The sequence below is a fragment of the Monodelphis domestica genome, chromosome 8, assembly GCF_027887165.1.
Source record: "Monodelphis domestica isolate mMonDom1 chromosome 8, mMonDom1.pri, whole genome shotgun sequence".
Taxonomy (NCBI): domain Eukaryota; kingdom Metazoa; phylum Chordata; class Mammalia; order Didelphimorphia; family Didelphidae; genus Monodelphis; species Monodelphis domestica.
In genome coordinates, this window is record NC_077234.1 from 70,290,209 (window position 1) to 70,302,827 (window position 12,619).

General features: G+C 49.9%; 2 protein-coding genes across 6 annotated transcripts; one reads left to right on the forward strand and one right to left on the reverse strand.

The window, feature by feature from the left end:
* Window positions 1–3: 3 nt before the first annotated feature.
* On the forward strand, window positions 4–8,003 carry ABCB6 (ATP binding cassette subfamily B member 6 (Langereis blood group)). Its single transcript, XM_001363971.4, has 19 exons — window positions 4–931; window positions 1,064–1,201; window positions 1,507–1,699; window positions 2,452–2,553; window positions 2,713–2,896; window positions 3,016–3,137; window positions 3,678–3,787; window positions 4,156–4,221; window positions 4,384–4,509; window positions 4,692–4,768; window positions 4,908–4,971; window positions 5,055–5,140; window positions 5,330–5,387; window positions 5,603–5,707; window positions 5,833–6,007; window positions 6,957–7,069; window positions 7,234–7,328; window positions 7,418–7,486; window positions 7,734–8,003. Exons 1-19 carry the CDS (start codon window positions 416–418, stop codon window positions 7,867–7,869), a joined length of 2,535 nt encoding a protein of 844 aa, XP_001364008.1. The 5' UTR covers window positions 4–415; the 3' UTR covers window positions 7,870–8,003.
* Window positions 8,004–8,062: 59 nt separating this feature from the next.
* ZFAND2B (zinc finger AN1-type containing 2B) lies at window positions 8,063–12,008 on the reverse strand. 5 transcript variants are annotated; one of them, XM_001362690.4, is made up of 9 exons: window positions 11,561–12,008; window positions 10,740–10,834; window positions 9,668–9,799; window positions 9,352–9,503; window positions 9,002–9,097; window positions 8,884–8,923; window positions 8,735–8,802; window positions 8,568–8,640; window positions 8,063–8,448 (listed from the first exon to the last, which is right to left on the reverse strand). In XM_001362690.4, exons 1-9 carry the CDS (start codon window positions 11,613–11,615, stop codon window positions 8,404–8,406), a joined length of 756 nt encoding a protein of 251 aa, XP_001362727.1. In that variant the 5' UTR covers window positions 11,616–12,008; the 3' UTR covers window positions 8,063–8,403. The 5 variants fall into 5 exon arrangements, with proteins under 5 accessions (XP_001362727.1, XP_007501754.1, XP_007501755.1 ...); XM_007501692.3 differs by having other exon boundaries at window positions 8,063–8,344; window positions 11,561–11,866; XM_007501693.3 differs by lacking the exon at window positions 9,002–9,097 and having other exon boundaries at window positions 11,561–11,895.
* Between the last annotated feature and the right edge of the window lie 611 nt (window positions 12,009–12,619).

Consider the following 12,619-nt stretch of genomic DNA (forward strand, 5'->3'; position numbering starts at 1 on the left):
CAAGCGGGGGTTTGGCTAAAGAAGAAAGAGCCACCGGTTTCTGGAGGACGCAGTCGTGGAAACCCTTACGATCGGTCGGTTTTCACATCCGGGACCCCGGGTGTCTCAGCGAACTCCGTCACGTGACGCGGTGTTGCCGATCGCCTCTCCTTGTTTTGTTTCCTCCGCGTGCAGCGTGATCTCCGCCCCTCCGTCAGAATTGGCCAATGGGACGTTTCTAACGGAACCTGGGGGTGGAGCAACGAGCGAGGTGGCTGTGAAGGGCCGAACTTTCCACGCCCTACTCCAGGCAGCACCGTCCCGGGAGCGGGCGAGGGCTAAGCGGGAGCGCGCTCCGGGGGCACCCGGGCCGGGAGACCGGGGCGCATGCGTTGCCGCTGACTGCCGGGCCGCCGCGTGTTGGCGGGGCTGGGCCATGCTGTGGCTGGACAGCTACTGCGGAGCTGAGGGGCCGCCCGGCCCGCGCTGGACAAGAGGCGGGCTAAGCCCCTGCTTCTTCTTTACCACTGCTCCCGCGGCACTCCTGGGACTGGGGGTCCTGGCCCTGGGTCTGCGACTCTGTGCGCCGAGAGCCAGGGCCCAGCCGACTCCGGAGCCGACCCCAGCAGCACGGGGCTTTCTGCCCGGTCTTCAGCTGCTGCTGGGTGGATTGCAGCCTCTGCTGCCCCTGGCGGCTCTAGCTGCCCGGGCCGCGACCGCTGCCAGCGCCCCCCTCCCGGGCTATGTGCTGCTCGGAGCTCTACTTGGGGCTGGAGCCGGGGCCTGTGCACTTGCGCTGCAGCTGCTGGACCGGCGGCCGTCCGTGGCCCGGGCCGGACACAGTGCCGGCCTCCTGCTCCTATGGGCCGCGGCGTTGGCGGTCGAGAATCTGGCCTTGGTGTCTTGGAATAGCCCGCTGTGGTGGTGGTCCCGGCAAAGCCTTGGGCAGCAGGTGGGGGGCTAAGGGGCAGGGCTCTGGCGGGGAAAGGGGTTGTGGAGGAAGAATAGTGCTGACTCACTGTGAATCCTGCTGATTTGGCCCGATGCCTTCCTCTCTCTGGCCCCTTCCGCGTGTCTGCTCCAGGTGCAGTTCGGTCTGTGGACACTGCGCTACCTGGTCTTTGCGGGGCTCCTGCTCTTGGGGCTCTGGGTCCCTGGGCTTCGGCGACAGCCTTACAGCTTGCAGATCAATGGAGATGAGCGCGATGTGGAGAGCAGCCAGGTGCATTTCCTTTCCTAAACTTTGGGATCTTTAACTGGAAATGTTCATCTCCCCTGAAACTTTGCAGTTTCTTCTTCATTAGGATCTGGCCCTCTACAAATCCCAGAATATACCAACTCCCCTCTTGTGACTGGTTATTACTAGGGCCAGTAATCCCTGGGTCTGACTGGTCCCTGAAGCAGAGGAGAGAGAGGCAGGGCTTGGGTTGGCTTGTGATAACCTCCCTAGGGAGCCCACTTTTTACCTCCTCCCTTTCTGAGTTTTATCTTTCTGCTGCTCCTGAATCCCAAATTTTCCCTTCACAGCCTTTGCCACCCACAGCCTCTTCTAGTCGCTCTTCGACATGGAGGGATCTTGGTCGGAAGTTACGACTACTAAGTGGCTACCTGTGGCCCAAAGGGAGTCCAGCTCTGCAACTGGTTGTGCTTGTTTGTCTGGCACTCATGGGCCTGGAACGTGGACTTAACGTGCTAGTCCCAGTCTGTTACAGGGACATTGGTGAGGGAAAGCCCAGGGAGAAAGGGTAGAAGTTACTAGCTCTCCTCTACCACAGATATTTCAAATATTCTTAGAGCACTGCCTGGATCTCTCTGCCCCTTTGTTTCATACATAACTGTGTACAGGTCTCTCACACACTTGCTCTTAACACCCATCATACCCTAACCCCACCCCAACGTCCTTGAGGACAAGGACTGATTAAGCTTTGTCTTATTCCACTGCATCTGACCCATAGTACGCATTTAATTGCAGAAATGAATTGAACTGAACACATATTGGTCAGTTCCATTCCAGAAATTTGTACTAAATATCTACTATTCTTTACAAAACGTAATATAAATCAGAAGGTTCTGGAAGAGACATGCAAACTGAGTTGCTGTGAGTATCCAGAGGAGAGATCAGTTCTGCCTATGGGAACCAAAGAAGCCTTTGTGAAAGGAGGGGGGGATTTTAATTGGGTCTTGAAAAATGATCAGTCAGTGAGGAAAATACTTAAAAAAAACAATATGAGTAAAAGCATTTAAAGGACACTGATTGTATTCAATAAATCTAAAATATAGGGCAGGAATGGAGTGTCCTGGTCTTCCAGTGGGGAAGGGTCCTTGTGATAATAATTTATACAGAGGGTGGATAACAGTCTTAATATAGCATCAGGGTGGTGGGGAGGCAGGAATGAATGGCTAATATCTTAAGACAGTTTCCCCTAGAGAATGGCTACAAACTAGTACTAATCTTTTTTTTTTTCCCCATAGTGAATGAGTTGACTGAAAGAGCCCCTTGGAGGTCTCTGGCCTGGACTGTCTGCACTTATGTCCTACTCAAATTCTTGCAAGGGGGAGGCACCGGCAGTACTGGTACAAAAGTTACTTTCTGAACTTACCCCCAATTTTAGGAGCTACAAATCACCTTCCATGATTGTCCTCTCCTCCCTTTAATTCAGTTTTTTTTCCCCTAAATATCTCCTATTTCTTGTCCTCAAGCCATCTCTTCTGATATGCATGTCCCTTCCCCAGGATTTGTGAGCAACCTACGGACATTCTTATGGATCCGGGTTCAGCAGTTCACAGCACGTCAAGTAGAACTACGTCTCTTCACCCACTTGCATGGGCTGGCCCTACGTTGGCACCTGGGACGACGGACAGGAGAAGTGCTCCGAATTGTGGACCGAGGCACAGCTAGTGTCACTGGATTGCTCAGGTAGAGAAATCAGTAGGATCTGAAGTTGGGGTGCATAGGAGAAAGGATCCTAGGAGAAACAGGAAAGGAATTTGGGATATCTCCTTTCTCTGTTTATTATATCTATACCCATTTAACAGCTACCTGATCTTTAATATCTTGCCAACCCTGGCTGACATCATCATTGGTATCATCTACTTCAGCATGTTCTTCAATGCTTGGTTTGGCCTCATTATCTTCATCTGCATGACCCTCTACCTCAGTGAGTTCCAATTCCTTGACCCTACTTGGTCTACTGGGCAGGGGGAAAGGGGCTAGTGCTTTCCATTAGGATCTTATTGCTTGCTAACAATGGAAGTCACCATGATCATTCACTGTGACTTTCCAGATAATCATTAGAGGGAATTCAGGTTTGGGGTTGTAAGGGGGCAGGGCACAGGGAAGAGAAAGAGGAGAGAGAGAGATATAATGAACACTTTCAAGTATAATCAAGTCTAGTGCAGGGTCAGGGTCAGGAAGAGTCAGTTCATAAACAGAGTATTTGTTCATTCATGCATTTACTCAAAAAATGTATAAAAGGTGCTCATTGAATGTGTGCCATTTGTAGAGGGGGGATATGCAAAAAGAAGTCATGACAATGGTGCTTGGGTGGTTCCTTCTCTGGAGCATCAGTTCACTCCAGGTCTATAATCACATTTAATCATGTACTAAGTGGTGAATGCATTTGGCTGATCCTGGCCTTAATTGTTGAAGAAATTGCTATATCTTCTCCCCTCCCTTAACTGCTCCTACCACCCTCCAGCCTTGACGATTTTAGTTACTGAATGGAGAACCAAGTTTCGCCGAGATATGAACACACAGGAGAATGCAACCCGAGCTCGAGCAGTGGACTCTCTGCTCAACTTCGAGACGGTAATGGGGCTTAGTGCTCAGGATTGTGCACGTGGAAGGTCAAGATTAGGAGGTTGGCAAGTCCTCAAGCCTGGGATGGTGGCCGTGTTGGGAGTGCTCTTAAGGGGTACTTTCTGTGGAGTCCAGGCCTGGATCTACGCCTTTGTTCCCAGGGGCCACAGACAAGTCACCATACCTCTAGCCTTTGGTTTCCTCATCTATAAAAGGAGTAAGGTGGCCTAGATAAAGGACTTGTAGGGTCCCTTCCAACTTGGTGTCTGCTGTCTCCTACCATCCCACATCTGTGGTTGGTGGGTGAGACGTTGGGAAGTGTTGGTGGGGTCTAGAGTGAAGGCATCAGGTGCTACAGTAGGTTCTGATGTCCCTAGGTGAAATATTATAATGCAGAAAGCTATGAGGTAGAGCGATACAGAGAAGCCATCATCAAGTACCAGGTGAGGGTGACAACTGGAGAGTCTGGGTGGGTGGATACTTCTGAGGGCTGTGGGAGATGCCAGGGATGATGGGAGCAAATGTAGATAAAGTTATGGTTGGGAATGAATCTAGGGGGGATGTGGGCAGCTGATGCAACTTCTCTTCTGTCACCCATCTTTCAGAGTCTGGAATGGAAGTCAAGTGCATCACTGGTTTTGCTAAACCAGACCCAGAATCTAGTTATCGGGCTTGGACTCCTAGCTGGCTCTCTCCTCTGTGCCTACTTTGTCAGTGAACAACAGCTCCAGGTGAATGAGGCTCCAGGGAAGAGAAATGGGCCACGGGAGGAGGGTGACTGCAAAGGAAGTAAGGCAGAAAGAGAGCTGGTCTCTCTGGGTGAGGATAGAGTGGCTCTCTGGCTGGGAGACACCTTAGATGAGAGTTGGCTCTAGCCCTCCTCATTCGTGGCGCCTTTCCTCCTCCTCTACAGGTCGGAGACTTCGTGCTCTTTGGCACCTATATCATACAGCTCTACATGCCTCTCAACTGGTTTGGTACCTATTACAGGTAGCACCGGTGGCCCTGCCCCCACATCCTTTGCCTGTGCTGTCTTGGTCACATTCTTTCCTTGTCCCTCTCCCATTATCCCTTCTCCAGTTCTCTCTGCTTCTTCCCTCCTCCCAACACGTCACCTTCCCTCTGCCAGGATGATTCAGACCAATTTTATTGACATGGAGAACATGTTTGACTTGCTAAAGGAAGAGGCTGAAGTGAGTAGAGTGGAACTAGTTTGTGGGATGCTTGCTCTGTGAAGGAGTCCTGTGGCCAAAGTTATGTTCCTGGGTTTTCCTAGGTGAAGGATATCCCAGGGGCTGGACCCTTGCAATTTAAGAAAGGATTCATCGAGTTTGAGAACGTGCATTTCAGCTACACAGACGGGTAGGGAACCTCCCTCAGCACTCATCTCCTCATCCTTCTCCCTCCACAAACAGGGAGATTCACTAGCTCCTGTCCCCATCCCTCATCATGCCTCTCTTCATCCACATTTTCTCCCCATCTTTTCTCTTTAAGGGGGAGAGGAATGAGGTGAGGTTATGACCCAATAGCTAACCATCTCTGTTCTCCTAGGCGGGAGACCTTGCAGGATATTTCCTTTGCTGTGATGCCTGGGCAGACACTGGCCTTAGTAAGAAGAGATGTGACCTCTTTCCCCTTTGCCTCCCCCCATCTTCCTCCGAAAGCCTCAGTTCCCCTCAAGTTGTGGAGAGGAAGCCTTTCCCTGGAGTACATTCCACAGGCCTGATTCCCTTGGGGTCCAGCTCTGTTGGGAGGGGAGAGCTGTGTGGGTGTGAGGGTGACTGATGTGGAGCCTTGGGCTCACTGCTAGTCCTGACACCATAGGTGGGGCCCTCAGGGGCAGGGAAAAGCACAGTCCTGCGCCTGCTCTTCCGCTTCTACAACCTCAGCTCGGGGTGTATCCGCATAGATGGCCAGGACATCTCACAGGTGAGTGCAGTAGAGAGGCTGGGCACAGGGGCTGCATGAGGGCACCATCTAGCAGGCATGGAGGTCCATTGAGGCCTTGAGGGGGGCCCTGGCACCTTAAGGTGGCTGCTCTCTCATGGCTCCAGGTGACCCAGTCTTCCCTCCGTTCCCACATTGGAGTCGTGCCCCAGGATACAGTTCTTTTCAATGACACCATTGCTAACAACATTCGATATGGCCGAGTCATGGCTTCAGACTCCGAGGTGGAAGCTGCCGCACGGGCTGCTGGGATCCACGAGGCCATCCTGGGCTTCCCTGAAGGTGGGGGCTCTTCCCTGGAGCTGCACCCCCCCCCCCCAATTTAGAGCCTGAAAGGCTCTGCCACTCCCTGCTACTGTGTGTGCAGGCAGCAAGCTTTATTAAAACTTGCTATGTTCCAGGCACTGCACAAATAGGTAGCACAGTGGACAGGTAGTGCCAAGCCCTCAGGGCAAATCTGGCTCCTGGCTAATTCCCTTCACAAACCTGTAAAATGGGAATAAATTGGTCTATTTGCCTCCCAAGACTGTTGTGAGATGCACATGCGGTAATTGTTATAGAATGCTTAGTACAATGCCTGACCCATGGCTATGTTCAGTTGTTTTTAGTCCTGTCCTATTTCATTATGACCCCCTTTGGGGTTTTCATGGCTGAGATCCTGGCAAAGTCTGCCATTTCCTTCTCCAGCTCAGATGAGGAACCTGAGACAGGGTAAAGTGACTTGTCCAGGGTCACACAGCTACCGAGAATCTGAGGTCACATTTGAACTTAAGAAGAGGAATCTTTCTGACTCTAGGCCCAACATTTTATCTGCTCTGCCACTGTGCTGCCCTTGGCACATAGCAAGTGCTTTATAAATGCTACCTCTTACTACTTTTACTAAATAAAAAATCACTCCTGCCCCCAGGAGCTCACACACAAATGCCTGCTACATATAAAAGAAATACAAAGTAGATGATGGGTCATTTCAGAAGGGAAAATGGGAGAAGTCTTCCTGCAGAAGGTGGGATTTGAGCTGTCTTGAAGGGTGCCAAGGGAACAAGAGGTGAAGTGAGGTGAATCATTCCAAGCAGGAGGCACTCAGGTCTGGGAACTGCAAGAAGCCAGCACACAGTGAGAGGAGTTGGAAGCCCCTTATCCCCTGTCTCACCTCCTTCAAACAAGGGTCCTGACTCCAGATGGGGAAGGGGGAGCCATTTGGGACTTCAAGTGGAGTGGGGGGTGTCCACAGGCTATGAGACCCAGGTGGGCGAACGAGGACTGAAGCTGAGTGGAGGAGAGAAGCAGCGTGTGGCCATTGCCCGAACCATCCTCAAGGCTCCTGACATCGTCCTTCTGGATGAGGTGAGAATCTATGATGACTTCAGCCCTAGATTCCTTGGCCCGAGACTCCACAGCTGAGCAGCCCACTTTGGTTCTCAGTCCTCACCACTCCATTTCAAAAGCTCCAGCCTCTTCCTCCTAAAATCAGCTCAGCAGATGCTGATGTGCCACTCTCTTGTTTGTAGGCAACCTCTGCACTGGACACCTCAACTGAGAGGGCCATCCAGGCTTCCCTGGCCAAAGTCTGTGCCCTCCATACTACCATTGTGGTGGCTCATAGGTACTGAACTGGGTGTGGGGGGTGATAGAGGGACAAAAGATTCACTCTCCCTAGAAGGGCCTGATGGTCACTCCTCTCTTTAATCCTAGGTTATCTACCGTGGTCAATGCTGACCAGATTCTTGTGCTCAAAGATGGTTGCATTGTAGAAAGAGGAAGGTAAAGATCTTATTTTTATTGATATGCTTGTTCTGCACATTTACCCTTCCCCTCCCCAAGAAGCCTTCCCTTTTAACAATTTAAAATAGAGGAAAGATGGCATTCAGCTGAACCAACTAACACATTCACTGTGGAATTTCCTTCTCATTATCACTTTAGGGAATTCAGAAAGAGAGAAAGATCTATGGGACAAAATGATCCAAGGCCTGGTCAACCCTGACCTTTCTTCTTTTCCTTCCCATCCTAGGCATGAGGCATTGCTGGCCCGGGGAGGGGTCTATGCTGACATGTGGCACCTGCAGCAAAAAGGACAGGATGAAGAGGTCCCTGAAGGCACAAGAAGCCAGACACCAAAAGGAGACCCTCAGCCCCCAGGTCCATGACAGAGGTTGAGGGAAGTGCCCTTTTCAGTGCAGTCTCATATGAGCCATACAACCATGTGATCCACTCACCCCACTTTTCTTGAGGTACAGTTGTGGGAAAGGTAACCTCAGAAATAAAATATGGTGAAACCTGAGCTCCATTCAGTATTTACAAAGATAAGAATTAGAGAAAGAGTCACAGCCAGAAGGGTACTGCTGTTTGGTAAGATGCTTTATTCCCTTCCAAGTCCTATCTGCCAACCAACTCAAGGGGCAAAGGTGACATCTCCAGAGACGACTCCTCCACTGGGATTACCAAGGGGAAAAGGGATATTCTCTCCAAGCCAAGTTCCACCTACCCCTTCAAACATGGGTACATTGAGTAGGGGTTCCTGCCACCTCAAACTCGAGCCGCTCCTGGTGTGTCCTTCCTTAATCCAGCTCAGGATTCCCACCGTCACTCTTGTTTTGAGCTTCTGGCCTCTTCCAAGGGACCCTGGAAGTGTGAGGGCCACAGCCCCTCTAAGCCGAGTCACCCTCCCTGCTCCCAGGGCCCTAGCAAAGGCTGCAGTTGGAGGGTTTCAGGCTTCGACTCTGGGCCTGGAGCAGGGAAAGGGGAGAGAGCAGGTGGCAGAATTAGGGAACTTAAGGTGGGGAGCAGTCCTAGGATAGAGCCATGAAGAAACCCTTTCCCTTTCTATTCCTCTTCAGCACAATACCTGCTGTTTGCGATATTCCTCTTCACTGGCAGACAATGCTTGGGCCAGAGCCAAGTCTTCCTCCTCTTGAGAACTAAGAGTGAAGAGTGAGTGTGAGACAGGATCATTATCCCCTTCATCCCCAGACTCAGCCCTTCTTCCACCTTCCCAGTTCTCCCATCAGGTACCTAGGGGCACTGGACTTGTTCTCAGTCAGGGACAGGATCAGTGCTTGCTGTAGGGCTTCATCTTCACTCTGCAGAGAAAGACAAATCATTCACCTTCTCTTATTCACTGCCTCTTCGATTCCCACTCCTCTGGCCTTATCTCAACTCACCAGGCCATTCTGCAAGGCATGAGTTGGTGACTCAGCAACTCTAGGAAAGAAAAAAAATAGCATGGGGATAAAGGCATAGAGAAGAAAGAAGGTTGAGGAGAAGTGGAGATATACATACCTGCTTTCAGAGGGGGATGAGGTTCTACCCAACCCTTGGCCAGGGACTGGGGCTGGGCTAGAACCTAAGCCCTGGGCTCTGGAGATAGCAGCAAGTCTGCAGGGGAGAGATACCTTCTACATACACCCAGGAACAGGTCACCTTGTCTCCAAGGAGTTAGTGGGAGATGGATATAACAGCAAACAACCCAAGGAAACACAAAGGGTTTCCTCCTCCAGAGGGGAATGTAGCTCTAGGGAGACACTTAGGGCATTCCAACCCAAAGGGAGTACAGGGCAACAGTGACTGTTGGGGATGTTTCACAGCTAAGGCAGTAGGGGTCCCCAAGGTAGAGCAGACTCGTGAATTACCCAGGCTGGCTCGAAGGCAATTTGTTCCCAGGGCACTCATGGTCCAGTGGGTGCCTGTGCTTGAGACAGAAGTTTCGGCCACATCGTTCACAGGTCAGCTCCATCATTTCCCGTTGCCTGCAGCCAGGGCGGCTACACTTATTGGTAAAGATCTGATGGGGCAGAGAAGACACTACAGCAAAGACCTTTTTTTTCTCACTCATGCATTCCTGGCTCTTGCGTAGCCAGCCTTCTCAAACTTTCCCCAGGTCTTCATATTGGCTGCAAAAAAGTATTGATGGTCCCCACACAAGTGAAGTTAGCAGAATTCTCTCACCTTGCGCTTGCGTTGTGCTGGGTCAGATCGACAGTCTCTGTCAATATGCTCCCCAACAGCTCTGTCAGGAGATTCCCCTCTCGCCACCGGCACTGGTACATTACACAGTGGGCATACAGGCACCTGTACATCCTACAGCCAGGAAGAAGAAAAGGAAAGACACGTCCTGGGTACCCCTAATTATCCTCCTACATTTCTGGCACTGAAAAAAGAAGTCTGGAAAAGCCCTGGAATAGGAACTATGGACTCAAAAACGCTGCCCTCTAACTTCTTTTACTAAATAACTGCCATAGCTTAGCCTCAAGCTTAGACAAAGTGAGAAGTTCATTCTATGTATGCTGGGTACCTACTACGTATGATAAACCACACTTGGTATATCTTCACATAGGAAATGGTTTGGTTTTTTTTTTTGGTTACTGAAGGAAAGGCAGGATTTAAACAGGTCTTCCCCTCCACCCTTCCTAAGAGCAATCTGATTCATAAGTGGCAAAGTTCAAGATTTGTCAGATAATTTGTAGGGTATGACGATAGTGGAAGTCAAGGCTAGAAAAGGTTGGAGGACTTTTAATGGTAGGCTAAGTTTGGGTTTTTATTGGAAAGTGAGCAACTGAAGCTTTTTGAACTATGAGAAACATGATTAACAAAGTTTTTAGGGGGGGGAAAGCAGAATTGACAGGACTTGTAGAATGAATAAATCTGAGGGATCAAAGAAAGGGAAAAACCAGAGAATTAAGCCTGGGTGAAGATATTCAGCAGAACAAGCTGCAGATATGGAAATCATTCTCAGAATAATGGCTTTAGGCATGACACTAAACAAAGCATACAATGTAGGAAAAGCTTTTGAGAAATGCCAACATTTAAGGAGGGGGAGGGAGGATAAAGAGGAGATGAGTGATGAGAGATAGCCAAAATTGTCACAGGAGCAAGGGAAGGAGGGAACATTAAAAAGAAAGAGGAGTTTAACCTGGTCAAATGCTACAGAAAGAGCAAAATCTAAGTGTCAACACACTCATCATTTCAAAAAAAATCATCCTACAAAAAGGCATTCGTTCCAATCAATCCTTAAACTCACCTTTTGGTAGGCAGAGCCACAATGATGCTGATCATAGGCCACATGGTCTGCACAGAATATGCCAGAGCAGGCATCACACTTGAGAGGCAGGAAATCTGCAAGGATGGGATAGTGTCTAGATGCCCTTTAGTATTCCAAATATTAAATAATGTCCCCATTCTAATTATGCCTCATTCATATGAAATCCTAAATTCCTTTTTTCAGTTCAATTCCCAGGAGTTTCATACCCCCTCCCACTCCACCCCCCCCAGCTAAGCTTAGACACATCTCACCCCCCAACACCATATGCCATCTCTTCAGCTGCATTAGATATAGACAGATATCAGATGATAGAAAGCAATAGAGACCAACAGATAGAGAGAGGTGATACAGCAAGAGAACAACATGTATGGAGATAGAGAGATGAGAGAAAGAGAGAGAGAGGGATGGATGGATGGATAGAAAAATGCAGACAGACAGATAGCAATAGAGATTGACAGGCATAGAGATAGATGGATGATAGCAATGGAGACTGACAGGTATACAGGCAAGCAGATAGATATTGCATTAATAGGTTGGCTTTATTTATTAAGCTTTTTTAGCCACCACACTTCCTCTAGGTACCTCCTGACTCCCTAACCCTGAAGTCTGTTGGTCCTCTTCCGCTGCGCCCTCGTCTTAAGATGCCAGGCAAATAAAGAACGCAGCCCAGGACTCTGTCTTCTCCCCAGCCTTAAGCACCTGCACTTAAGGCTGGCTTCTTAATTAAGCCCCGCCCTCTTGTCCATCCCCCGTAAGCCCCGCCCCAGCCCAAGTTCCGGCCTCTAGGCCCCGCCCCTCACCCAATCGCTGACAGGTCGCCTCCGAGCAGTGAGCTCCCAGGTCCGGGAATTCCATGGCCGGGGATGGAGAGAGGAGGAGCCTCTGGATAGAGGAAGCGAAGACGGAGCGTTGTGATGATGCCTAGTCCGAATTCGAGTAGACCAGCCACGCTCCCAGAGACTCTTCTGCTCTGATGTACTCCGTTCCTGCTGGACCCACGGCTCTCCGTTCGGAGACCCGGCTACCGGAGACCCCCAAGCACCAGCAGGCTAGGCGAGCTGGGCTCCGCCCCCTCTCCGCGCCAGGGCGCGCTGACGTCATGGCACGCACCACTACGGGCGCGTGCCCGTTCCGTGAGGCGAGCGAGCTTCCTTCCTCGCCTCCCTCTCTTCTACCAGGCCCCGCCCCTTCTTCCTTCCCGGGTGATCTGAAGCTGGGAGGACTGTGAGAAAGAGCGAACGAAAGAGCGAACAAACGAACCAATGAAGGAATAAGAACTCAGCTAGAGTAGCAATGGGATCCTGAATGACACTCATGAGCCCCTATCTAGGGTGCACTCCAATATCATCCAACCCCTGCTTGATTACTTGTAGCGACAAAAGACTAATTTTTTTTTTTGAAAATATTATTTAGTCAACTTAGAACATTCCTTGGTTACAAGAATCATATTCTTTCCCTCCCTCCCCTCCCCCCACCCCTTCCCGTAGCCGACGCGCAATTCCACTGGGTTTTATATGTGAAAAGACTGATTTCTAAACATCCTGTTCTATTGTTGGACCACGAATTGCTTGCGATGCTCTATGTTATGTAAAGTGTATTCTCGTTGTAGGCTTTGTGTGTACATAAACTTGTATAAATTCAGCTCAGCTAGGCTGCTTTCCTCGGCATTGTTAAGGGAGACTGTGATTCCTCAAGCCCAATTGCTCAATTCCCCTCTGAGAAAATGTATTGTACTAGATTCATATCTATCCGTTCCTAAATACTGCTGATCTAGGGGTACAATTTTTAAGGTCAAGATATTTTCTTTAAAAAATAATAATAAACCTTACCTTCTGTCTTAGAATCAATGCTATGGATTG

Excerpts from the sequence above, each read along its gene's own strand:
- ABCB6 (XM_001363971.4), top strand. The coding sequence starts at position 416 with ATGCTGTGGCTGGACAGCTACTGCGGAGCTGAGGGGCCGCCCGGCCCG. Across the intron at positions 2,554-2,712 it reads GGGAGGCACCGGCAGTACTG|GATTTGTGAGCAACCTACGG; the intron begins GTACAAAAGTTA and ends TCCCTTCCCCAG. Across the intron at positions 7,329-7,417 it reads ACCATTGTGGTGGCTCATAG|GTTATCTACCGTGGTCAATG; the intron begins GTACTGAACTGG and ends CTTTAATCCTAG.
- ZFAND2B (XM_056808163.1), bottom strand. The coding sequence starts at position 11,615 with ATGGAATTCCCGGACCTGGGAGCTCACTGCTCGGAGGCGACCTGTCAG. Across the intron at positions 9,800-10,739 it reads GTGGCTCTGCCTACCAAAAG|GATGTACAGGTGCCTGTATG; the intron begins GTGAGTTTAAGG and ends TCCTGGCTGTAG. Across the intron at positions 9,504-9,667 it reads CAGCACAACGCAAGCGCAAG|ATCTTTACCAATAAGTGTAG; the intron begins GTGAGAGAATTC and ends CTGCCCCATCAG.